General features: G+C 51.1%; 1 protein-coding gene across 15 annotated transcripts in view; it reads right to left on the reverse strand.

Annotated features, from left to right (window-relative positions):
• Positions 1 to 27,463, reverse strand: part of CACNA1A (calcium voltage-gated channel subunit alpha1 A) — a 196,745-nt gene that overhangs the window by 104,952 nt on the left and 64,330 nt on the right. For all 15 annotated transcript variants that reach the window (XM_075121670.1, XM_075121669.1, XM_075121664.1 and 12 more), the window contains 2 exons: positions 11,911 to 12,016; positions 9,248 to 9,387 (listed from right to left, as the gene is read on the reverse strand). In XM_075121670.1, coding sequence (XP_074977771.1) covers positions 9,248 to 9,387; positions 11,911 to 12,016 — 246 coding nt within the window. The remainder of the gene's footprint in view (positions 1 to 9,247; positions 9,388 to 11,910; positions 12,017 to 27,463) is intronic.

Raw genomic sequence — 27,463 nt, forward strand, 5'->3', positions numbered from 1 at the left:
CAGCCGTGGGAACGGGCTGTGTCAGCAGATAAGGATTTAGGGTGAAACACAACAGGGATCCTCGGAAGGCTTGGTCTGGAAAAGAATTGAATTCACAGAGTCCAAAGAGCCTCAGTGCTGGGGAGGAGGGGTGGGCTTGTGGCTAAGGTGCTGGGGCTGGGATTTAGACAAGCAGGGGTTCAATTTCATGGCTCTGTCACAGACAGTGAGCAAGTCACTCCATGCCTCAGTTTCCCCTTCAGTTATGATGACTTTCCTAGGGGAATGTTAATTCCTTAGTGTCAGCTAGCAGGGGGATATGGGTTAGCTGGATAGACTAGCCCGGGACCCAGCAGCAGCTTGTCTGCATTGTAGGGGGCAGCCAATGCTCACAGGGGGTGAAGCAGAGGGATGCTAGCTCTGCCCCACCACGAGGGCTTACAGCCTCCACAGGCATGAGCGGGTGACAGGCCTGGGAAGCAGGACCACCAGCATCACACCCCGATGCTAGCCAGGCTGCACCTCACCGAAGCCGAGGACTGAATTTAGCCCTTGGCTGTAGTCAGGATTCAGGATCTGCCTGCAGGGGGCTGCAAACACGGAAAGCAGTCACCCCGTACAGGGAAGAGATACATGTGCTGATGGGTCCTTCTCACTACCTGGGAACCACGGGGAAAGGTGGTTGCTGCTCCACCGATTGGTGACGTTAGAGCACAGAACCAATAAAAGGAAACTCTCTTGCCAATGGCAGGTAGTCAGCCTCAGGAAACCCAAGTGAGAGAGGGGGAGGCAATGAGATGGATGGAGAGGCAGACAGTGTGGGGTATATGGAGTAAGAGAAGTGGGTACACATGGCAACAGATAAACAGATCAGATAGACAGATGTCCTCAGGTCAGATACTGAGAGTGAACTATTAAAGGACCATTCAATTCTGTGGCCATTAATAACTTTGGCTCTGCAGGGAGCATCCGATGAAGTGAGCTGTAGCTCACGAAAGCTCATGCTCAAATAAATTGGTTAGTCTCTAAGGTGCCACAAGTCCTCCTTTTCTTTTTGGTAATCAACTCTGATGGCACAAGGCCTGGGCTGATCACCACAGGGGTCAGGAAGGACTCCTCCCTGCCCCACTGCACTGGAAAAGAAGTGGTTGCCTTCCTCCGAAGCATGAGGTATTGGCCACTGCTGAGGGCAGGATAATGAACTTGATGGGGCAGGGTCTGGCATGGTGCAGCAGACAGCAGGGGATATCAGGCTACAGGACTGCCAGAGGCAGAGAGAGAGAGTGCACTGGGTCTCACCCCTGGAGCAGGGAGTGTCTTCAATGAGCAGGCCTGAGCACCGAGGCAGGAGAAACACAATTTCGGGGAAAGTGAGTAGGCAGCTTTGCAATAAAATATTGTGACAGCATTAAACAGCACTTGCTCCCCATACGCAGAGCCCTGGGAACGTAGGACAATGGAGCAAAGGCCGAGGCGGTAATTAACATCTCATTGAGAGCATTTCCCAGGAGGGGACTTCCTCGACTCCCAGAGGAACTGATGATACCAGGGATCAAAGACAGGCTCAGCTCTGCCCCTATGCCACACACACACACAGGCTCCTTAGACACTCGCGCTCTCCTCACATATACATACATGCATGGACACACACTGCACATATGCACACTCCTCACACACTCATGCTCCCCACACGTATGCATGCACACATGCCACATATTCTCCCTCCACACATGCAGTCCCTCCAGGCTCCTCCGCTCCTTACACACAAGCACTTGCCCAGTACACACAAACCTTCCCTGTACAACCTTTTCCAATACACTCCCTGCTCATATAGCCTGGCCACACACTATATAGATTCAGTCAATGACAGCACACATATGCCCTGAAGGAAGGATTCTCTCTCTCACGCTCACACACGCTGCCCAAACCCATCAGTGTAGATTACATGTGTTCAGAAGACGAAGACCCACACACACAAGGCTACAGAAACAGGCTTACACTGGGAGTTCTTTCGAGCAGGGACCATCTTTTTCTTCTGTGTTTGTACAGCGCCCAGAATGACGGAGGTCTGGCCCGTGGCTGGGGCTCCAAACAGCTACTGTAATAGACCTAATAAATAATGTACAGGGCCTAACACGATGCAGTCCTGGCCCACAATGAGGGCTCCTAGGCGCTAACATAATACACCAAATAAATAAGCATAGTGATATAGCAGTCATACACATATGCACACATAGACAACATAGGAATCCAGGAGCTGCCAGACTAGATCAGACCGAAGGTCCATCTAACCAAGTCTCCTGTCCCCAACAGTCGCCTGTAGCAGATGCTTCAGAGGCAGATGTAAGAACCGCACAGTAGGCAGGCCTGGGACAACCTGCAACCCACATGGGTCTCACTCTGGTCTCTACTAGCCAGAGATCAGCTTCAGCCCTGAAGCAAGAGGTCTTCAAGCTCTTCTTCCATTTTTCTTAGCATTAACTGTAATGACTCTGGCTCCATATAAACATCCAATCCTTCTCTGAATCTTGCTAAATTATCGGTCTCAATGACATCATGTGGCAGTGAGTTCCACAGACTAACTACACCTAGTTCCTTTAATCAGTGTTGAATTTGTCCCTTTGAATGTAATTGACTGTCCCCTTTTTCTTGTGTTCTGAGACAGGGATGACCAGTCACTACTGTTTAGAGGTTTATCACATCCCCTCTTATTAGCCTTGTTTCTAAGGCAACAATCCCACACTTTTCATTCTCTCTCCATATGGAAGTTTTTCCAGGCTTCCAATCAGTCTTCTCTGAACCCCTCTAATTCTGCACTGTCTTGCTGGAGATGGGGCTGACGAGGCCAGCACACAGAATCCAGAGGAGGCCATGCCATTTATTTATAGAAAGATATTAGAATATTGTCCGGCTATGTCTACGCAGCACTTGTGGGGAGTGATGGCAGCCCGTGGAGAGGCAGCCAAGCTAGCTCAGGGAGCGGAGGAGTGGAGCCGTCACAGCATGAGCTTCAGCCTGAGCTAGCCACACAAGGAATTACCCAGTATCCGGGACATGCTTTACAGCCCATGCTAAAGCTGAAGCTGCAGATTCTCTGCTCTGGTATCCAAGCTAGCTAATGTACACACCCTGTGAATGCAGTGTAGACATCCCCTCTGCATCCTCCTCCGTCCTGTTCCTCATACAGCCAAACATCTTGCTTGATTTTCCGATTACAGCTGCACATTGAGCAGAGGTCTCCCCTAAGCCGCCTCCAACACTGCCCAGATCCCGCACTGGAGATGATAACAGTCCATTTAGGCTCACAAACCCAGACGCGCGCATATCATGTGCACACAGCTGCACATACATTCACAAGCAAATGCACTCATTGGCACCCACACTGCCAAGAACTGCACTTCTGCTGCCAAAATCTTGCATCTTCCTGGTCCTGAATATTCCAGCTGTGGCCTGAGCACCCCCGGCTGCCCACGTAACCACTGGAAGGCAAGGCAGGCAAGGACCCCAGTGACAAGGCAGAAGATCAATAACTCCTTCCACTGCCAGAGCCTCCCTGCATCCTCCTGGCTCCCTCCTTCCCATGCCGCTCGCTCTGCTTTCTTTCATTCAGGCAAAGACGCCTCCCTCAGCATGCCAGGCACGTCTGGAAAGCACCTCTAAGGAGGTGAAGAAGAAGAAGCCAAAGCTAGTACAGGGAGACTCCCTAATCAGGGCCCGAGCTGCCTGGCATACTAATGAGCTCAGCTCTGCCGAGGACGGGGGGAGAGAGGCGCAGATTTCGTGAGTGGCCCTGCTTTCCCTGCTCTGCGCCATAACTGCAGGAGGGGAGGCCGGGGCAGGAGCAGAATGCTGTGGATGTGAGCTGGCTGACAGCTCCCGCAAAGAGGGGGCGCAGCGTACGCTGGTGAGGTCAGGGCAGGAGGTGTGGGAGGGTGATGCACAGCACATTCGCGTACACCCTCATGGCAGCACATCACACATGTGCACATACGTTCCCTATGCACTTCCAGCCCCTGGGCACACACAGTGCACGTGCAAGCACACTACGGGCATGCACACGTGTGTAGAGCAGCGCACCACCTTACACGTTTGTGAGTACATGTGCCTGAATGCACCCCGTGTACAAACATGTACCACACATGTATGTTTAGACTGTGCACTCCTTGGGGCGGGGAGCCAGCAGGGCCAGCATCCCTTGGGCTGTATAAATACTACTATGTGGACATACACATACATCAAACTGCCTCATTAACATACATGTACATGTGTACACTCCCACACATAATGCACAGATACATCTGCACACACACACACACACACACAGAGAACAGCAAATCATGGCAGCTCCTCACATTTCACACCAGGCCTAGATAGGGGTCCCGTGATTCAGTCACGATACCTGAGATTACCTCTTGCCATCAGTCCCTAGAGTCGCTCCATTGGGGATGGATGGGGGGGCAGGGAGTGTGCCGTGGGGAACCCTTGGCACTGGGAATTGTGCCCCCAGTTGGCCCACTGCAGCCTGACCGTGCTGGCCCCATGCACAGACGGACTCCCGAGTCTGTGCCCCTGGCTCTGGGACCCACGTTTTACTTGGATGAGTTGCTGCGCTCTCACACTCCTTCGCGGGTTTGGGCTTTTATAGCTGAAGCCACACAAAGGAGCATGAGACACACCAAGAGGGGGTTGGAGGGTTGGCTCTTCCCCAGCACTCTGATCCCCAGTCTCAAGGAAAGCTCGGATTTGGGAGCCATCCCATGTGCTCCCTTCTTCTGCCACCCCAAGCCCTCCACAGCCCATGGTCTCTGACTCCCTGGGGCTGAGGACAGCATCTCCAGCCTCCAGGACCGTCAGCCAGAGGCTAGCTTCTCTCAGCAGCTATCTCTCTTCTGTTGAGATTTCCTCAGCCTGCCTGCCAGTCTCCTCTGCAGCTCCCCCCCTACACACACACACACACACACACACACACACACACACACACACACACACACGCTGGTGAGGAAGAAGCCATTAGCATAGCAAAACTGCAGAAGCACTAATTGGAGCCTCTCTCGGGAGATGGGCTGGGATCCCTCACTGCAGCTCCGAGGAAGGCTGGGAAATGGGAGGGCCAGAGCAGCCCCTCTTCCCAGAGCCTCGTGCCCAAGGGGACCCCAGAAATCGGTCTTCCCATCCTGCAGGAGCTAGTGTGCAGCCATCATTCCACGAGTGACCAGGGAAGCAGAGGCAGAGGAGGCTGCTTGCTGCAGCTTGTTATAATCAGCGAGTGCCCCACCCCTGGAGGGTGCAGTTCCTCTCAAGCAGGGTCTGCATGTGGCTGGTGGCTCTATTATTCTGCCCAGAGCCCAGCTCACTTTCCAAGCACCCCCTTCAAAGGAACACTAGGGGCAAAGTGAATGCCCCATGGAGAAACCCAGGGAGTGGGATGGGTGACTCAGTAGGGGGCGCTCTCCCTTGGAGCCAGTGCTGACTTCAACACCCCAGCAGGGCAGAAGGGGGCACTGTGCGACTGGCCGTGCTGTCTTTCAGATGACACATAACGACCCTGCTCCCATGTGGTCATTAATGACGCCTGGACAGAGACAAGACCCTGTGTCCGATCTCCTCAGCCCAGACACTGCCCCAAGTGTTTAGACTAGAAGCGATGGTGGAAACGGAAGCAGGGGCAGCAGCTTGGGACTCACTCCCATTTCAATGCAGATGCTCTCAAACAGCCGCTGGTTTAATAAGTGATCAGCCTCTGTGCAGAGGAGCTCAAGGAAAAGCATGAGAGTGCAGGGGCTGGGGGAGGACGGAAGTGAGACAGACAAAGGCCCTGATTCTGTGTTGCTGAGCACACTGTGCAGCCATTTGCACACAGCTGTGAACCACGGCTGACCAGGCCAGCAGGGCGTGAACGACTGCCCGAGGGCCGGCACTGGAACGACAGGCCAGGGACGAGTGGAAGAGGGGAACAAGGAGAGGGGACGAGTGGGAGCCCAGGAGAGATAAGGAGGGGCAGATGGTACGTTCCCACTGAACTGGAAGTGCCTCTGGTTGGGACTGCGCAGCCTTGGTCATCTTGTTGGCTGCGCAAACTAATCTCCCATTATGAGGGGTGATGACTGCCCTTAGCTTCCCCTCTCTCCCTGCCCCAGCTGTCCAGCACCGCCCAGCCAGAGGGCTTGGGTAGCCCTTCCTCTCCGTGCTGCAGCGGGTGACTGATCTCCCAGTTCTAGGAGCATTTGTCCCAGAGCTGGGTGACTCAGACGGAGCCAGTCGTTTATCTGACGCGTCTCCCCGCCTGTCAGTGAGTAGTGAGTTTCTTCAGACGTGGTTGCCTTTTTCCCCAGCCCAGTTTCCACACCCAGCCCTCGACCTTGTTCAGCCCTCGCCCAGCAACACTGCTTAGGACAGAAGAATGTGTCTAGCTGCAGTGCCCCCCGTGCCCAGCACCATGGTCATGCCACTGCCCTCCGCAGCTCCTGAAACACCTCTGTGCCCAGCGGATTCAAGGCCTTGGGGTTAGTTCCACACTGCGCTGTGGAAGACTGTATGACCTGTAGCAGCCGCAGAACTTGAGGCTTCCTGTCCACGCTGAGAAGAAACATTGCTGAAAACATATCAACAGGGCCTAAGTGGAACAGCCCCCACCCCACACGTTGCCCCCAACCACTGCAACCATACAACATCTGGTCCAGGTGTTGTGTGTGGACGCAAGGCATTGGAAGATCAAAGCATTTCAAGCAACATCTTGTTGCAATGCCTAGTGTAGACAGGGTCTGCAGGCCAGTGCTGGCTCCTAGGGACAACTTTTTGACCAGATCTGGGGCCAGATCCCCAGCTGATGTAAACTATGATCACACCACTTACTTCAATGGAGACCTGCTGGTTTACACTAGGTGAAGAACTGGCCCTCTGTGTCCTCTCTTACCTCTCGCTGCTTTGTGAGGGACAAAATCCCACAGCATGCCAGGGGAGGGGAATGACCCAAACATCACAACCGGGATGTGTCCCCAGGGAGACACGCAGTATGAACAATTGCAGTGGGATGGCGAAAGGATGATAACACGTCCACAGCATAGGCCTATGACCCCAGGCACAGCACAGAAGCAAGGGACCCTTGAGAGGGTCTCAAAGCTGCACAAATAAGGTCCATACCAGTAATAACTCTTTGCCCTGTTGCTGGAGCAACTAAGCACCAGGTGTTCCAGGTAAAGAGGAGCCCTGGAGCGATTCCAAATGCAATGGCTGGATGCAGTGGGACCACTGGGTGAATTCTGTGGCTAGGGAGAGGTCCGGGACACTGACTGTTTGTGGGTCCTGCCCTGGAGGGACCCCCCTTGCAGGGGAGAGGGATCTCTGTGACTCATTCATTCCATGGCTTTTCTGTTGCGGCTGCCAGTGTCAATGCCAGCAGCACCTGCCCACTGGGCTGTGGACAGAGCCCCCTCAAAATCAGGTCATGCAATCAAGCAGAGAGTAACAGCTTTCACCCCTCCAAACCAGGGCTGGATTTCAACTGGCAATCTCGCAGGAAGGCGCGACAGCCCATTCTAGATGCCCTGAGCCATCCAACTCTTACTAACTGATCTCCCTCCACAAACCCCTTTGTACCTCAGCAGCACGCCCCAGGCAGAGCCACGGTAAGGGACCTCATGCTTCCTGGGCAAGTTAAGTCCCTCGCTCTGTGGCCTCAACTTATTGCTTAAAAATATATTGCATGGACAACAGCCAGGGTATAAAGTAATAAAGGAAGTGACACCTGCTGCCTGGAAAGCGACTGCTGTGTCCCCCAAAGTAACATAAACAGCCAAGGAACAGACCACGTGCAAAAACCCACACGGTAACAACAAAAGGCCAGAGGCAGCAAGGTTTTCCAAGTGTTACTGCAAACGTTGCTGAGGCAGCAATTATGGTGACCATCACAAGAGACGCACCGGGCACACAATCAAACCTGTGCAAAGAGCAACCCCACGCACATCCGTACTGGAGCAACACCAGCTGAAACGTGTAGAAGAAAACCACACCAGGAACAGCAGACAGATCACAACTGTCAAGTGTCTGCAAGTGCTTGATCAACATTTCCTCCCATGACACAAAGTAGATAAGAGAAAGGGGAAGCACAGACGGAGGAGCAACATGCCCCCAGTTCCTACAGCAAGTCAATGGCAAGACAGGACCCAGGAGTCTTGACTCCCAGCCCTCATCCTGATTTAACTACTAGATCTATCCTCCCAGTGCCCAGGAGTCCTGATTCTAACAGAACCCAAGAGTCGTGGCTTCCCAGGCTGCTGCTCTGACTAGTAGGCAACATTGTCATATTCCGCTCCTCCACGAAACTTTATATATTCAAGAATGGAGAGAAGAAAAAATTCCCAGCAGGCGACCATCATGCAGAACTCGAGAGTGAAAATGACACAAGCCAACACAATGGAAACACAACGTTATTTCTCCAGGAGTTATCCAAACACAAGACCTGCCCAGTAGATAAACCCAGAGTGATATAATACTAAGTGAACAAGTGCGACAGGCTCAAAGATGAAGAAACAACTCCAACACACATCAGCCTTCAATTCCACAGCCCCCGCGGAGGAGCAGTGACAGAGGGACAGAAGCAGGAAGCTATGGGGAAGTTAAACTGCAGATAACTTCTGCAAACTCTCAGTGGGGTTCTCTTGGCAAACGAGGCCTGCTGAAAGGGGGTCCCAGCACTCATTAGGGACCAGGGATCTCCGATGAATGGAAGGTCTCTAGCTCCAGCCACCCCAGCAGTAACAACGTCTCAGCACCAGCAGAGAGAGGCTATTGTTCCACAGCCCTAGAACTCCCAAAGCAGGTTGCAAAGCAGCAGGGATACGAAGCACTGGGGACCTGACTAGCGTGAATCTGCAGCGTGGCGGCCAGGCCGGCTCCGCCCATCGCACAAAGCCCCAGGCTTTAATAAAGCCACTGAGCCCTTCTGTCCCACTCTCCCGCTTCTAAAACACCATCCACACATTAACCCTCACAACCGCTTGGGGAAAGTGAGACGCACAGATCTGCCCAAGGCCATATGGACGGAGGCAGAGATGAGAACAGAACCCAGGAGTCCCAACTGCCTGTTGGCCACTCTAATCACTTCCTTCTAATCTGAGAATCGAACCCAGATGTCCTGACTCCTGGTCGGACTGCTTTAGCCACCAGACAACCACTAGCCCAAGCTACCTCCCCCCAGTTCAAGAAAGTTTGTACCCTGGTCTGCAAGTGACCAACACACAGATGGAGAGGGTAAAAAACAGCTACTCACCCTGTGAGAACCACCACGAAGTCCATCACATTCCATCCATTCCTCAGATAGGAGCCTTTGTGGAAAGCAAACCCTAAGGCGATGATTTTAATTCCAGCCTCGAAACAAAAGATTCCGATGAAATATGGTTCTGTGTCATCCTGGGGGAGAGAAGGGGCAGGGAAATGCAGACAGTGAATATAATGAAAACAGTAACAATCCATGGGGCTTCTAGAGGGTCTCAAAGCACTTGAGGGCCATTCATGAAACCTCACAAGCCACTGTGAGATGTGGGGAAACTGAAGCACAGAGAAGGGAAGGAACTTGCCTCAGGCCACACCATGGTGAAGCGGCAGGGAGGAAACAGAGGGGTCCTGGCTCTCAGAACCTGGCTCTAACCACTAGATCACATTTTCTTCCCAGAGCAGGAACAGAGCCCAGAAGTCCCTGGTTCTCTGTGCTCTGACTACTAGACTACACTCTCTTCCCACAGAGAAGAGGTTCTGCCCGAGAGGGGGTAGCGTGAATGTCAGAATGGACGTGAAAATAATTCCAAGAAAACAGTTTTGTTTCAGCTCTACATGGTCTGGGGTACAAAGAGAGAGAAAGAGGTGAATGGAGATAGACAGACAGACAGACAGATTACCAAAAATCCACCCCCAAGATTCCTAGAAGCCCCAAATCCAGTGGAATGGAAACTGTTGTCACTTTCCAGGCATTCCAGGCTGGCTCAGATTTTCATGGCCTGAGTAGGGAGGAATCTAGGACAAGCTGCTGCAGAGATAACACAGCCAGGGTCCGGTGGGACAAGGGAACTGAAGCAGTTGTGTGGGAGGCATGTGCCACTGTCCCAGCTCCCAGCGTAAAGGCAGAAAGCAGGACATGAAGAGAACAGCTAGAAAGGGGGATGTAAAGGCAGCCCACTCTGGTGCAGCGGTCCAAGGGCTCAGCTGCATGAGGAAATTATCCCAGAATAACATAGGGTGTGAATTTAAAATGCAATAGATATTCAGGAATAACTCCATGTGTGGACAAATATACTCCGGAATAAAAGCGTCCAGATGGGGAGTTATTCTGGTCAATTTCCCAACATACATAAGACCTAAGCATGGCACTGCACCCCATAGTCTTCACAGTGATGTTGGGATATGATTATGACATAATTATGATGCATTTTACGCAAGATAGGTCATGGGAGGTTTCATTGGAAAATTTATGATTTTCTGAATATGACTATCTTATTTGTATGCATATATCTTTTTTGTATCTGAAGTTATGAATATTGACTGTGTATCTGTATTTCCAATGTAGTTACATCTGGGTAACGCCCACTAGAGAAGATGCTTTCAGCCTAGATAGTGGGTGGGGAAGGGCCTATTCAGGGCAATGGGCCATTAGGCAAAACGATAGGCCTTCGGACAGTGGTTCTCAAACATTTGTACTGGTGACCCCTTTCACATAGCCAGCCTCTGAGTGCGACCCCCCTTATAAATTAAAAACACTTTTTAATATATTTAACACCATTATAAATGCTGGAGGCAAAGCAGGGCTTGGGGTGGGGGCTGACAGCTCACAACCCCCCATGTAATAAGCTCGTGACCCCCTGAGGGGTCCTGACCCCCAGTTTGAGAACCCTTGCCTTAGGAGAAGCTTATGTCCCACCTGGTGATGAGCCTTCCTGAGAACACTCCAAACAGCCTGTGAGTAATGGTTGCTATAACTCTACAAGGACATGTGATCAGACTACATAACGCTGGACTCCATCTTGGGATGTCAGTATTTTTCCACACACTGGTTTGGAAACTATTGCTTTGAAACAAAGGGCTCCTGCCATATGCAAAAGCTATGTAAGGCAGGGAGTGACATCATCAGGTGGCCTTCACTCCCTACACAGGAAAACTCCTGGAAACAGCCGAGGAACAAAGACTGAACTGGGGGAAGAGCTGGACCCAGGCTAAAGGGATTTCTAGCATGTGAATGAAACACCTGGGGATTCCAAGCTGTAAAGCAAGTGCAGCCGGCCCCTTAAGAATCTGCAACCTGCTTCTATCATCTCTTAGGGTGGGAATCTGCTATTCATATCCAATCTATCTAGTATATTAAGTTTAGTTTGCGTTTTTGTTTATTTGCTAGGTAATCTGCTTACATCTGTTTGATATCCCTTATAATCACTTAAAATCTATCTTTTGTAGTTAATAAACTAGTTTTTGCTTTATCTAAACTAGTGAGTTGGAGTGAAGTGTATGGGAATCATAGATCGGGGCAAAGGTTGTTGAATATTCCTCTCCACATTGAGAGAGGGGGCGAATTTTATGAACTTAGGCTGTACAGTTCCCTGTGCAGCACAAGATGGCATAATTTTGGGTTATATACTCCAGAGTGGGTGCGCACCTGGGGAGCTGGGAGTTGCCTTAGCTGTAGCCTTCCTATGCAGGGGGTGGTCAGAGAGCCTGCATGTCATTGCAGCTGGGTGTGTCCTCACCTGTATGTATGTTGGTGAAAGTGCAGGCTGGACGGCTTTGCAGCTTGTCACAGCACTGCAGTGTGAGAGGGAGCCCAGGCTGGTAGGCCAGGGGGCTTGGTGGTACTCCAGTTTCAGGTAGCATCCCGGGGGAACACATCACACTAAGTATTGGAGAACTTAGATAAATCCAGATAAGAAAGAAAGAGAGGCCCACACTCACCAGTCGTTCTGACATCGGGGTCTTGTCTTCATCAGGCAGGTGCTGCTCCAGAGCAAGAACAATGCAGTTTGCTATGATAGTAGCTAAAATCATGTATTCAAAAGGAGTGCAGCAGAGTCAAGGAAAGCTCAGCTCTTGGGGTGGCCCCCTGTGAGTGCTGGGAGCAAGGAGGACCCCTATGCCTCGATGACGGGAATCCCGCTCTCTCAAGGGCGCTGCTGTCTGTGCAGGATCATGTCTGTCCAAGGGTGTCTGCAGTCAGAAATACCCATGTCTCCCCAATTCCCGGAATCAGCCGCAGGGGCAGATGGAGTCTCCAGAGCCCTGATCCACCCAGCCCCAGACCTCTCCCTAGCCTACCTCACTGTTCCATGCAACCCAATGAACTCTCCCCACGGACAGATCGTTGGACCACTCCACAGGGTCCTAATCCTAAGACTCAGCCTGCTTCACCCTGATTGATGATCCTCACTCTGTGCGGCAGGGGGAACAACTCCCCCACTCCCTGCTGACAGCCCAGGAAGGGGAGGCAAGCCCAGCTCTGCTGTTGGTCAGTTTAACTTTGTGCGTGTGAGAGCAAAGCACCATAGTTAAGAGCATCTGATACTGTTAATAAGCCATTATGCAGTTCAACCATGTTGTATGCTGCTAACACCACCCAGAGTCCTATTTTTCTGACACAACCACACCTTCCCTACTGCATAGCCATGCCTACAACCAGTGCATTCTGGGACAAACCAGGCAGCTATCCCATAATGCCTCAGCTGCCAAAGCAGACAGGGGTGAGTACTTTTCAGACATGATGGGTAAGGCTGAGAGTCTGTCACAGACGTCACGGCCACCTGGAAGGCCATCAGAGCAGCGGTCCCTGGGGCCTCTGAGCAGAGGGTGGCTGGGGGCAGTCAGCCTCCACTGCCAGAACTGAGGCTAGCTGTCAGTCCCCAGGGTCCCCCAGGGCAGCATGTCCTGGAGTCCCCCAGAGCCGCGGCACCCCGGGGTCTCAGGCGCTGCTAAGTTTTAGTCGGGGTATTTATAGTAAAAGTCATGGACTGGTCATGGGCTATGAATTTTTGTTGCTCGCCCGTGACCTGTCCATGACTTTTACTAAAAATACCCGTGACTAAATCTTCACCTTAATGATGGGCAATGAGCCAAATTCTGCTTTCAGTTTATACCAATATAAATCTGGAGTAGCCCCACGTCATTCGGGATTTATACGGGCAGAATGTGGTCAGAATCTGGCCCAGTGAGTGGACTGGGGTGGCTAAATGTTCGCTAAAGGAAGCATGAACTCGCAGCTGAAGCCCAGGGGAGACGGGCTCTGTACCTGACTCTGGGAGGGTAATCTAAGGGTCAGAGCAGGGAACTGAACTCCATTCCTGGCTCTGCCACTGACTCACTGTGTGACCATGAGCAAATCACTTCCCCTCCCCACATATTTTTGCTCCCTCTGCAAGAGGGTAGGTGTGGGGTTCAGAACCTTATCTAGGGAAGCTTCTGAGCATGCTTGGGATGCAGCACGCATGTGTCTCTAGTTCCCTGTCTCAGGTCCCCTTTCAAGCCCCATCCAACGCTGCGGCTCCACATAAAAGGGGTTAAACTGATCTCAGCAATTGACCTAAACACTGGGAAGAAAGCAGAGCTGTTGGAATATGCTGAACAGCTGGGGCTGGCCCAGTTTGCAGCGGGGCGGGGGCCTGGAAGCTTGGACTTCCGTGTGCTCCTTCTCCCAGGACTAGCACTGTCCGCTGCTGAGAACTGGAGCTCACTGCAGGCCCTTCCTGTTCATCGATTGGTTTGTGGGGGAAAGAAGCCTGAATCAGTGGCCTGTGGGAGCAGATCCGACACCGGAGAAGTCAGAGGAGAGAGGGCTAGGAACATGCAGGGCAAGAGAGACAGAGGGAGGGAGAAGGAAGGTGAAAGTCAGAGCCATCCAGTTCTGTGGATCAGTTAAATCTTTTGCATTAAACAAACACCCTGAGCTCTGTTCCCCAACAGCACACCCCCACTCCCACGCCACGCTCCTTCCCAGAATGGGTTAGTCACTCAATTGTGCCACCAGATTTCTTCTCCTCTTCAGTCTTCACACCCCGCACCCCTCATTGTCTATGATGCAGAGGGACCCCATCCAGGGAGGGGTTCGGAGGAGCTCGTGGGAAAAGGGAGCCGGATTGCTTGGTTTGCACTGGCCAATGGAGAGGGATAAGTAAGATTAGGCCTGTGTCTTGGGGGAAAATGAGTCCGCTTTTGAGGGTGGGTGCTGGGGGATAGGTATGTGGGAAGAATGCTAGTAACAACCAAAGTTAATCCCACAATGGTCTAGTAATGCACCTTACTGAGCTAGGAATTAACTAAACCCTTCCAGAGCGGGGTTGGTGTTGTTATCACCATTGTACAGAGAAGGATGTGATCTGCCTACGTGGCAGAACCAGGAAGAGAACCCCAGACTCCTGAGTCCCAGTCTCCTCTGCTCTAGCCAGGAGAACCCACTCCCTTCCAGATCCCGCGGTAGAACCCAGGAGTCCTGACTCCCAGCCCCCTCCCCCCACCCTAACCACTAGATCCCACTCCCCAAAATGAATCCTTCCTGTGCCATTAGACATCACTTAGGGCACAAACTATCCCAGGCCGCACTTTGCAAGTCCTCTCAGTTGTTAAGTCCCATAAGCTTTCCCTCTCTAAGTAGCATTTCCTGGAGGGATTGTTTTGGTCAGCCCCTTTCATAAACTCCTCCTCTCCTAAAGCTGGGACTAGAACCCAGCAGTCCTGCCTCCCTATTCTAATCACGTGACAACACCACTCTACGTGACTGCGCCACATGCAACATGTATTGGCTCTGATTGCTCTCTGGGGTTACTTCTAGTCACCCCTGCAACATATTTGTAAAAGTCTGCATTAGCCAGATATCAAACACATACATTTTTAAAAACATATTCACCCCAGTTGCACCCCATGGGTGAGGGGAACAGGTCTTCTCACTCACTCACTCACTCACACTCACACACAAACAAAGCTCCTTTTCTATTTTTAATTAAAAAAATCAAAGCAGCTTAGCCTTTAAAAGAAATGAAACTGCTGTATGAAGCCGCTGAATTGTATTTGACACATTAACTGGAAGACATGAGGAGTACAACAGCTGACAAGCACAGCAAGTGGCTTGTTAAGACAGCAGCAAGGTCTAGGGTTTTCAGCCAGGTGGTTGCTAATAGGTTCAGAGGGGTCATGACCATCCTCCCTGTCTTTTTGGCTAGGAGAGAGGATTGCGGGGGAGAGCCCTGAAATCTTTTTCTCTTGAAACACAGAGCCACTGTATATAAAAAGTAGAGAACCACTTGACTAGTGGTTAGAGCAGGGATCTGGAAGCAAAGACTCCTGGGCTGCATTCCCAGCTGGGAGCGAAGTGGGCTCTCGTGGTTAGAGCAGGGAACTTGGAACCAGGACTCCTTGCTGTTATCCTGACTTGGGAAAATCACTTCCTTTTGCTGCGACAATATAGAGCTGAGATGTTACACACAAACCAAACTGTAACAGAAAACACAGAGCAAGCAGCCAACGTTCCCACAGGCAGAGCGGCCTGAGAAACTGCAGTGTAACAGTATTCAGCAAGGGCAGCTCCTCTGTGCAGGAACCTATTTCAGCACCAGGGCTAGCTCCTCACTGAGCTGCTCTGCTCGGCTTGGCCCTGTGACCCTGCAAGGGAGAGTTCTGCTTTGCTTTGGATGTGTTTTCAGGCCAGGCTCCCACCTTGCTGGGTCCTAGAGCCCGGGCTTCAGGCCAAGCCCGAACATCTACACCGCAATTAAACAGCCCCTGAGCCCGAGTCAGCTGAAATGGGCCAGCCGTGGGTGGCTAATTACAGTATAGACATACCCTGAAGGTCTTAATTCTGAGGGCAGAGGGAGAAATTTACAACATCAGGAGAAAAACAGAACTTCATCCCTGGCTTTGCCTGCCACAGCCTCCCTTCCACCAAACTGTGCTGTTAGGTTCCAGAGTTGCCAGCCCTACTGCTGAGGGCTGAATATTGCCCCGTGGCTTGGTAACTGCACAATGTCTCCTGGGGTCCTTGCTCCCCCTGTGCCCATTGCCACCGCCCCAAGCACTGGGACTGAGCTCCCTGCTCTCCAGCCTCCCTGACCCCCAGCCTTCCAGCCTCACGCCCTGCGTCAGCCTAGCATACAGCCCTTCTGAGGCTCCACAGGTCCCAGTTCATTTCAGCACCAAGGTTGTAGTCCACACCCTATGGTCTTACTCCATCCACCTGACCTTGAGTCTCTCCATCCTCCTCTTCAGGTACCTGCCCTTTGCTGGGTCCTTCCAGCCAAACTCCACACTGCTGGTGCAGGAACCTTCTTCTCCGCAGCTCCAGCCATTTGGAACAGCATCTCTCTCCTCCTTTCCCATCACTCTCCACTCACCCAGCACCAGCCTCCTCCCTGTCCTGCCAACCCATCTCTAGAGCCCTGCAAATCTGCAGCTATCCACTTTATATCCACAAAGCATGTTTGCAGATCACGGATTAGATGCGGGATACAAATTTTGTATCTCCGCAACGCACTCCCGCACTGTGAGCACCAGAGCGAACAGCCCCCCCTCTCCTCCCCACATATCATTCTACCTCCGCCTCATTGAAAATCACTGCTGGAAACTCCCACCCCTTCCCCACTTGTGACTCTGAATTCCTTTTCCCCAGCTGTTCTTCGGCTCCAAAGTCAGGATAATTAACTCTTTGAGGCCTTTTGGGGTTCCATGGGTGACAGCTTTGGGCGCCCCCTCCCCACCCTGTTCCCCCTATCCCCTTGGCACGCAGCAGAGAGAGTTGTCTCAGCGAAGATCCATCTGTAAGTTTTGTCATTAAAAAATAAACTCAAATATTTTATGTCTCCACCAAGAAGCTTTTACTTTTGCAAACGGTATTGATTCAATCCTAGAGGCAACTGGCAGCTGTCCCAGGAGTTTAATCAATAGGACAGCACCACCCTGCAGAGTCTAGCTTCAAACAACCCCATCCATAGTTTCTACCCAGGTCTTCCGCAACTGCTGATCATTTCACGCTGCTCCCCAGTTTGAAGCCAGGTCTGTGGGGATGAGAGGGTTCACTGCATTGATCAAAGTGCCCCTGTGGCCTGATCAGGGCTACAGTGACCCCTTGGAGCTCTCTGCCATTACAGCCATTTGTCACTCTTCCAAGGTTTTGATTGGATTCTGATAGGGCCAAGGAGATGGGATGACAGGGAACCAGCAACTTGTCTCAGAGATCCCCAACCTTCCTGCAAAGTTCCCCTGGGAACCAGAGAACTCAGAGGTGAAATTAACATCAGTTTGGGCAAGGCTGAAGCTGATGTCTTCCTCCTCCTCTGCTGAGCTGTCCCGAACCAGGAAGTCTCTCAGGAGAGAGCAGGAGGGAGAGGGCAGACAAGCAGGAGGGAGAGGGGGCATTGGGTCTGTCTTTCTGCATTGGAGAATGTTACTCTGACCCAGAGATATTGGATCAACCTCATCCCTGGTGTTGAGTTAAGTACCGCACTGGCAACAGGGTTGGGTTGGGCCCAAAAAGAGCGTGGTTCTCCAAAATGAGAAGAGACGAGAAGACAAGTTAATGGGTAGCTACATTTACTCTCAACCCTCCTAGGATTCACACAATTAAAGCCAATTTCTGCTCCCTTTTTCCTCTAGGTTAACTCAGGATCACCACACAGCTTTTCCTCAGGAACATCTGTTATTCCCTGGGCACATGGGGTTGACACCCTTCTCCTGAACCCTAAAGGATCAGAGATGCCCTCCCGTGCGCTTTGCAACCGAGATTCCAAGCTATCCAAAGAGACCCACCCCCGCCCCTGCCTCTGCACTGTGTCTCTCTCTTCCGGCTGCCAGCCTTTCCCCTTTTATGAGAAGCACCCCATGCGGAAACACATAAACCTGATGGCCTCTTGAAAAGAGGATAAAGGAGGGAAATGGTGCCCCAGACCACTGGTCCTGAGGGGCTGTTCCTCTGGGGCTGGGCCCCTCCCGCTCTCCTCCCTGTGGCTGAGTGCCTGCCTGGTGCTGAAATGTGCAGTCTAGCACCATGTCTCTCCGCTCCGCACAGATCCTGCTGAAATGTAAGTTTCAACCCCCACAGCAATAATTTGGCAAGAACCCAAGTTCCTGCACAAGCATTGGCTGGCACTCAGGCTCCTGGAGAGGAGATGGAACCAGCCGCTGGTGCCAAATGTGTAGCAGCTCCGTGACCTGAACTACAGGCCTCCGGAAATGGGCCCGCGACGATCTCCTTCCTCATGCTCACTGGGGAGGCTTTGGTGATCAAAGCCACAGCCACCTCCAAAGCACAGCGTGGCCAATCAGCTGCCCTGCGCTGTTTAGGATTCAAACACACCCCAAATCTGATCTGCAGATCTCGGAGTGAGCTACTAACATCAGCATCGCTGCCCCCCGCCACATGGGTCAGCGTCATTATCCCCATTCTACAGAGAAAGGAAGAAACTCACCCCCAATTTCACACAAAGCATCACTAAGAACAAAGCCCCAGCTCCCAGTTCCAAACCTGCAATCACTAGACCGGTCGAGTGACAGGAGTCCTCCCTCCCAATCCCCCTGCTCTCACCACCAGAACACACTCCCCTCCCAGAGTCAGGAAATGAGCCCAGGGGTCCTGCCTCCCAGCTCCCTGCTCTCACCATTGGAACCCACTGCCTTCCTGCAGGTGGACAGGAATTTCCAGGCTCTGACTAACCAGGCCTCCTTCTTCAGCATTACAGTCTGGGGGGGAAAGTGGCCTCATTATTAGGCCTCATAAAGGAATGGAAAATACAAGGTCTGTGATCAGATGGGGAACAAGCGGAGTGACCCAGGGCTAGTCACAGGATTCCTGGATGGTGCTGAGTGAATAAGGTGGGTGAGGGAAGGGAAGTGAGTCCAGGTTTGCACCAAATGCATCCCCAGAGAAGAGGTCTATTAACGTCACAGCCAGGGGCTGTGCACAGGCCTGCTGGTGCCATTACTCCACTGAAAGGTTCTTATCGAGCAAGGGAGGGAGGAGGAGGAGATGGGGAAAGACAGATGGATAGACACATAGATTGATAGACAGACAGATGCGTTAAAGGGGGCTCCCGAAGCGGGAGAGCACATCCCTATCACACTCCCTTTCACGGCTGCTGCATGGGAGGTCTGGGGGTGTCCATGGAGAAGCTTAGGTGCCTTGGAAGTGGCTGTTCTGATTTGGGGCAGGAAAGGCCACCCCAAACCCTGGTGCTTTGGGATGTGGTGGCAGGTTTGTTTCCTGCTTATCCCTTTGCGGTCAGGGGCAGCTGAGCTCGCGAGGGCAGCCCGGCTGCGAGGGCAGCCGTGGCAGCTGGTCTGAGTGGCACTAAGCGTTCGTCCTTCGGCTCTATGCTCCCCCCGGCCGCATACACACTTTTAATTGGCAAGACAATTTCAGTGGCTTTTCTCTGGCACTGCAGTTTCCGAGCTCGTCGAAGCTGAATCCAAACCTCCTCCAGCGAAGAGGAGGGAGAGAGGCAGCCAGGTCCTATCACACAGCGCTCAGCATATGAGCTCTAGGAGCGGAGAACATGGAACACGCACTCGAGCCAAGGCATTACTGCAATTGCACATTTTCAGGCAGAAGGCTTTTTTAACCAGTGTGCTCAGCAATTATTTGGTGCCATTCCGATGACAGATAACTCATCCCAGGCTGCTTATCAAGCAAATGCCCCTAGTTCCAGCTCCTCAGCCTGCCTTCCCCAGGGTACCACAGCACCTCCGTCCTCAAATAACGCCACTCACAGACTAGGCTACCCTGGGCACTCAGACTAACTCTGGCCTGGCTAACTCTGCTGTGAAGACATACCCTCACCCTCCCCTCACCCTCCCCTCACTTCCCAGCCTCTATCCTGTTTCTCCACCCAGCTTCCCCAGTGCCTTCTCTTCTACAGCTCCCACAGCCTGGTACAGCCTGCCTCAATCTCCCTCTACTCCCCTCCCCGCTTCCTCCAGTTATCTTGTACTGGGCTCTGTTCAGTCCATCCAATCTCAGTGCAAGAGCCTTCCCCTCTGCAGCTCCTGCTCTCAGCATCACCCCCCACCCATGTCTCATCAGCTCTTCATCTAAGTGCAAATGACATCCGAAAAAAAACCTCTTTCCTTTCTTGCCTGTGCCTCATAATTCCACTCTCTATGTTTCTGGCCTTACAAATGCTATGATTAAGTCACCATACAACGTCTCTGCACCATGGCTAGGTCACTTACTTCAGATTAATAAATAAATGATAATAATTTACATTTATATAACGTCTTGCTTCTGAAAGCACTTTCCAGATTATGGCCACATCCCCAGACTGGGTAAATCAGCAGAGCTTTTTTTAAGTCAATGGAGCTACACTGATTTATTCCAGCTGGGGATCTGTTCCTATACAGCAGTTCAACCAGCACTGGCATGCACCCACTTCCGGGATGCTGCACCTTTTTCACAGCTGCACAGCAATACTGCACAGAGATCATCTGCCCAGCACTGAGAGGCAGCCACCTCTGAAATGGGACATGGCAGCTTTGTAACAGTCACAAAGCAATGTTATGTAATAATTTAGGTCAGGAAATTAAAAAGAATCCCCCATGTGCAACTGAAACAACATGGAAATTTCAGGCAGAAGGTAACCACCCAAAATGCCCAAGACACCAGAGATAACACCCTTGTCTCTTCTAGGGGGGTAAGTGCCATGGGATCGGACAGAATTCCAGCACCAGGCCTTAATGAAACATAAAAAACATCAGCACTTGGGTTTACCTTGGAGGTTTCCCATCCACATATTGTGTAGACTCAACTCTGCTTAGGTTGCAGACCACATGGGATTAGGCAGCAACCCCTGCCTGTTGGCCTAATTCCCACCTCTGGGTGTTCACAAGGCTGGGAAGACTGCTGTCGTGCTGCCTATTATGAGGACAGTTAGTTCCAACTTCTCGGAGGCTGTCCTGAGGCTCCAGGTGGAGTGGGGTCAGGAAGAGATTTAATCAGAGAGAAGAGGGAATGACAGAGGGAAATATCTGCCCACTGGAGGAGTGAGGAAATGGCCAGGCCTGGCTGGATCAACCTGCATGGGTGGCTTTTATCGGGGTGTACGGACTGCAGAGGATGATGCGGTGCAAACTTGGCTGCTGCTGGCTGTAGTAGGAGAATCACCAGATCCCCGAAAGCAGCCTAAAAGTGTGTGAGGGGAGAGAAAATGAGAGAATGGGGGGAAAGGGCTGGAGAAGAGAAAGAGGCAGGAGAGAGAGAGAGAGAAGATAGAAGAAAGAAAAAAGAATTGAGAGAGGGAGCACATAACGGAAAGAGGGAATGGGGGGAGGAGGAGAGAGAATGGAAACAGAGATGGAAGAGAGGGAGAGAAAGCAAGAGGAGGAGACAGCAGAAGGAGAAGAGAGGAAAGTAGTGGAAAGAGGAAGAAGGCTCACCCCATGGCTGCTGGCTGCAGAGGAAAAGCTCCTGCCAGATCACGTGTGATGCCTACAACTGTCTCCCTCTCATTAATTTCACTATCAAACAAGCCGCGGTATCACAGCCTGGATTCCTTCGTGATGAAATATTTAACTAGGAGAAACCCAGCCGAGATCAAAGATCCTCGTTTACAGCGGGACCCCGGGGAGAGTTACACAGAAGCCGCTGCTGGGATTAACCGAGGGCACACACCTCTGCCACGCAAAGAGGAAACCAACCACGTCATCAGGTCCCCTGCGGGTCAGGGGCCAACGGCAGGAGATTCCTGGCCTTGTTTTCCTACGGGGGTAACATATGGAGGGGGCGGGGGCCGAGCCACCAAGGTTCACGGGCCTGCTGCTGTACAATAGGAAGGGGCCTAGATACCATGGGGATGGGCATCACGTAGTTAGCTAGACAGGTCAGGCTCATATTAAGCAATCTCAGGAGTAAGAGCTGGTCCTAGATCCCAGGGAATGTTCCAATGTGTCTGCAACAGAGAGACAAGGAGACGTATGGATCAGGGACAGCGAGAGAAGACTAGCCGGCCACTGGTGCTGGGCACAGGCAAAGAGAGCAGGACAGTGACAAGAGACAACCCCTCCCCACGGGAGTCAGAGGGAAGGGCAGAGACAGCCCCTCCACCCCCCACCCCCCCAGTGCAAGACAAAATCTAGTTGTGTCACACAACCCACAGCTTCAATTAAAGCCAATTTCTGCTCCCTTTTCCCTCTAGGTTAACTCAGGATCACCACACAGCTTTTCCTCAGGAACATCTGTTATTCCCTGGGCACACGGGGCTGACACCCTCCTCCTGAACCCCAAAGGATCAGAGATGCCCTCCCGTGCGCTTTGCAACCGAGATTCCAAGCTATCCAAAGAGACCCACCCCCGCCCCTGCCTCTGCACTGTGTCTCTCTCTTCCGGCTGCCAGCCTTTCCCCTTTTATGAGAAGCACCCCATGCGGAAACACATAAACCTGATGGCCTCTTGAAAAGAGGATAAAGGAGGGAAATGGTGCCCCAGACCACTGGTCCTGAGGGGCTGTTCATTCTTCACCCCTGATCACACACAGAACAAATGGACCTTTGTCATGCAGAGGTATGCTGGTTTGGGCTTGGATTTTTGTGTGTGTATCACAGCATCTCCTACTCAGATTAAACTAAAGAGAACCTCTCAAGAGAAAAGTCACGTACTCACAAATAAAACATCTTTCTCTGTGCGGCTAACACCCTGCTAGGCTGCTAGCATCAGGAGAATCTGCACAAGCCCATTTGGTTATCACTGCGTCTGCGAGTCTCTCCGCTCAGGGGCCGAGTTTCACCGTGTGTGTCTTTAGTGGGTTTCAGTCTCTGGTTCTCCTGCGCTAATGCTAGGCGGCTGGGGTTTGAGTTCAGAACAAAAGACATGTTGTGAGCTAAAGTCAGCTGAAGCCAAAGTGAGTCATTCCATTGACTTCAGTGGGCTTTGGATCAGGCTTGTCACTGAAATGTTAAGAAAAGATATTAACTGAAAGGCCTCAAAGAGGCCCTCCCTTCTCTCATACCTTAACAGACTCTATCATCTAGAACCTAAAATTATTTCACAAGGATAGAATGACAAGCCAGGAACAGAACCCAGGAATCCTGGCTCCTAGTCTCTGCATTAGACCCCCACTCCTCTCTCAGAGTTGGGGAGAGACCCCCAATTTCCAATCCCCTCTTGCCCCAAACACTAGGCCAAGCCTTCTCTTATAACCAGAAATATAAACCAGGGGTCCTGACACCCTAGGCCCAGCTCTAACCACTAGCCTACACTCTCACCACATCTGCTGGGACTGCTGGAGGGGGTAGCAAGATGTTCTAGCTAGAACCATGTTTATTTATTTATTTTGCATTTATTCTGATTCCCTAAAATGTGTCCAGCCGGGAGCCTGGGTCTACAAACAAACTCTCCCACTGAAACAGCAAGACAAGGTGGTTAAAAATGGGGGCCACTGTCCAAACTAACCAACTCTACACACAGTAGCCTATTCAAGTACCCGCCCTACCACTCAACTATTGGGGAACAGTGCTACTGGACAGGGTGAGGGGGGAGTAAATTCACACTAACTGCAAAAGTGGGGACCCCTCAGTGAGAACACCCCCCCGCCCACACACACACACACACACACACACACACAACTGACTCCAGTTTAAAGCATAGCTCCACCGCTTCAGCTGATCACAGTGAGATCACGGGAAGAGAGAAGAAAGTGTAGAACTGGGCTCAGGTGAGGAGGAAGGATCAGCTGCCGTTTGTGGAAATAGGCCTGTTTTGAGGTCAACAGGCTACAGCTCCGCAGAAGGAAGGCACCACAAAAGTGCAAAGGATTAATTATTCATGGCTATTACAGGGAAGTTGATCCACCCATGGATGTGGCACGTGGACACAGGCCGGGTGGGTCATTTGTGCACAGCACCTTCACGTCAGTGAGCGAGAGGGTGACACACACCCTGCAAACAGGACAGAGAAAGAGGCAGGCTATCTGCATCCCCGATGCCTGCGGAGGGGGGGGTTCTTTTGTTCCGTTCCCATAAGAAGTCACCGCGCCAGCTCTCTTGTCTTGGAAGCACACACAGAGGGATTGTTGGAGAGCAAGATGAATATGCCGGCCAGGGCCATGATCCTTTTATTAAAAACACAGATCAGGGCTGAAATATTCAACCAACCACTAGCAAGTATACCAGCGGGAGCAATTCTACAGCAGCTGGTCTAGACAGGAAGGGGCCTCTCTCTGGGGACTGTGACCCTGATTCTCCCCTCATGCCCAGTTTTACCCCATGTTAGCCCACTGGCTTCAGTGGGATTCTCCTGATTTACACCAGTGTAAATGAGAGGGCAATTACGTCATATGTAAAAATGCCAGGCCAGCATTGGTGTTGGCTTCAAGGGGAGTTAGACTTGCACAGGCCAGGTCTGTTATGTTTCTAACCACTGTCCCCGAGCAGGGTGGCGATAGCTATCTATTTAAAAGCTAAGACATCACCTTCTGTTTCTCTAGCACCTTGGATCCCCAAGTGCTCACACAGGGACCACTCAGCCACCTCAGGGTTGAGACACGGCAGCTGTTTAACAGCCATACAGAACACTGAAGTTTGAGACAGGACGTGAGAAACCCTACTGCACTGTGAAGGGTTTGGACTGTGTGTGTGAGAGGTTCTCATCAATTCCAATTTTGCACTTTATTTATTGTCTACCTATGGGATGTGTCAAGCCCCAGTCACAGTGTCACACTGTGAGAGACACATCATGAGACAATCCCTGTTCCAAAGAAGTTACAGAGTAACATTTACAAAAGCACCAAAGTGACTTCAGAAGAGGGCTGGCTAGAAAACAGGAATTCCCTTTCAGAGAAAATGTCCAAGTTTCAGAAATTGTTTTCCTTCTGTGTCAGGACAAAACCAAGACCTTTCCGAACTTTTCCGAACTTTGCATGAAAAGCCACAGAGAAAGGGGCTCACTTCCTTCAGTAGCCAATAGCCCTGTGGTTAGAACACCTATATGGGACGGAAACAATGCTTCAAGTTCCTAGTCTGTCTGATTTAGAACAGAGGCTAGAACTTAGATCTCCCATATGATACCCTCACCCTAAGGTTGTACAGTCAGTCTCTATCAATGAAAACGTAATTACTTATATAAAGCAGAACAGCTCCAACAGGAGAGACTGAAAGGGACTGGTTCAGAGCCGTGATTTGACGCTGGATTGCCCAGTGCCCTAACCCCTGGCTACTGGCTATTCTGGGATGGTGGTTTCATTCTGTAGTGTCCAATATGTTCTCACAAAATGTTTTGGTTTTGATGAACTGGCATTTTCCAGCAGAAAAGTTTTTCGTTGAAGAATTCCCAACTACCTCCAGTTAGGAGTCTCAGGCCCAGGGTTTAAACAGTATTCAGCTTTTGCTCTGTTCAGCATTGCAAGGCCTAAGTGATTTAGATGGCCAAGTCCCATTTTCAGAAGGGACAGGCACTCAGCACCTACGTCCCATTGACTTTCAAAGACTTAGGCTGTTAAGTGCCTAAACCATTTTTGAAAGTGAGCCTTAGGCTCCTAAATCCTTCAAGTGCTTTTGAAACTTTTGCCCTCAGTCTACAGATTATGGCATTTTATTTTAACTAGTATACCAATCAGACCGCAGTGTGAGCTAATCCCAAATCGACTTCAGTTTGGAAATCAAAGTGCTTAAAAAAAGGGCAAAAAATGCCACAGACCAATTTGCGCAAAAGTGTAAAATGTAATAACAGTGAATCCTTTAAGAAAATCAGAAACAACTTCCAAGGCAAGGCCCTGGCTCTGTGCACCAATCTTTATGGTTGTATTTCAGACCCAGATTTTACTCAGAAGAACAGATGGCTCCACTAGTCGTTAACCAGACACATGGGTCATCAGCAACGTTTGAACTTACAACAATCAGACTTGTAGCAAAGGCCATTTGAGCAAGGGAGTAGTACCATTAGCTAGTGGCAGCAGTAGGCTGTTATCCTCAAAAGATGACATGACACAAACTTGGCTAGTTAATTTGCACTAGGATTAAGTGGAATGCTTCTTGCTTCACTTTTTAATCCATTTTATTGTCCACAAAAAAATGGCTGACCGACGTCTGCAGCCTCTTCTTCCCATGTCCTCAGGTGACCAGAAATCTATACATATCCTTACCTGTGTACACCCTCCTTGCTACCATCACCCTTAAACACCAGAGGGTACTATGGAAACCTACACCCACTCACTACAGGTATGGAGACAATCCACTGCGCAAACAACACCAAGGCACCTACTAATGCATCAGCCCCTACAACCACTAATGAGGTACTGAAATCCATATGCATGTTCCTCTTCCCTTCACCCTCTCCAAAGGTGTGTTACTGAATTTCACATACACACACACACACTTCCCCCTACAGACTATGGTCATTCACTAGAGAAATCTATAGACAGAAACATACTCCACCCAAAACCAACCCCCCACATCTCACAGTTACCACAGTGTACTCAACATCTGCCACACAGTCACACAACAAGCCCGGTAACACACCTAGGAGGCTGCACACAAATTCTGTCCTTCACAATTACGCAGCCAACAAGTAGGCTAATGGGTTCACCTACGACATATGCATAGGGAGCTCTCAATCTGCCTCCTGGGGGCTCACCTCTTTTAAACAGAGCTAAAGAAAATGTGAAATGCAGATCTTTATAACTACCGCACTGTCAGGAACAACTGATGAACACAACTCCGGGCTAGTGGGCAGCTGGGGTAAATGTGGGCCTGACATAAAATGGAACCTGAGCGGTGTGTACACAGACCACATGAGCACCATGAGATTACACCTTGACACAGAGGGTATGTCTATACTGCAACTAGATACCTGCAGCTGGCCTTGGGGTTTTGACTTGGGCTTGCGGGGACCAGGCTTAGGTGCTGTTTACTTGCAGTGCAGATGTTTGGGCTCAGGCTGCAGCCTGAGCTCTGGGACCCTCCGACCTTAGAGTGTTGATCCACTCCAAGCCGGAACGCCTACATCACAATTAAACAGCCCCTTAGGCCAAGCCTCAAGAGCCCGAGTCAGCTGGCATGGGCCCGCCGCATTTTTTAATTGCAGTGTAGACATACCCAGAGTCAACACCAACCAAAAAATACATCACACAGACACATGCATACCAAGAAATACACCCAAACACACACTCACATACGGACATATATACATGCACATACTAGAAAATCCACCTAAACATAGACACACACACACATACACACCAGGAAATGTGTACACATTTACACAAGTGCCTCTAGACACAGATTCTTGCATACCCCAACATACACCACAACATACACACACAAACCCCATGTAACCTAGTGCCAAGTTTTCTAAAGAGCTCAGTACCCAGCAGCTCCCATTGAGAATAGAGAACGAACACACACAGACACACACAATAACAACAGGAGCTGCTTGGGTGCTGGACTTGTGTGAAAATATGGCCCCAGTTGTGGTTACTGAGCCCCTAGACACTAAACACAAACACGTAGACACTGAAACAAACAGCCTTCAGAATTCAATAGATGCCACGTA

The sequence above is a fragment of the Caretta caretta genome, chromosome 20 (assembly GCF_965140235.1).
Source record: "Caretta caretta isolate rCarCar2 chromosome 20, rCarCar1.hap1, whole genome shotgun sequence".
Classification (NCBI taxonomy): domain Eukaryota; kingdom Metazoa; phylum Chordata; order Testudines; family Cheloniidae; genus Caretta; species Caretta caretta.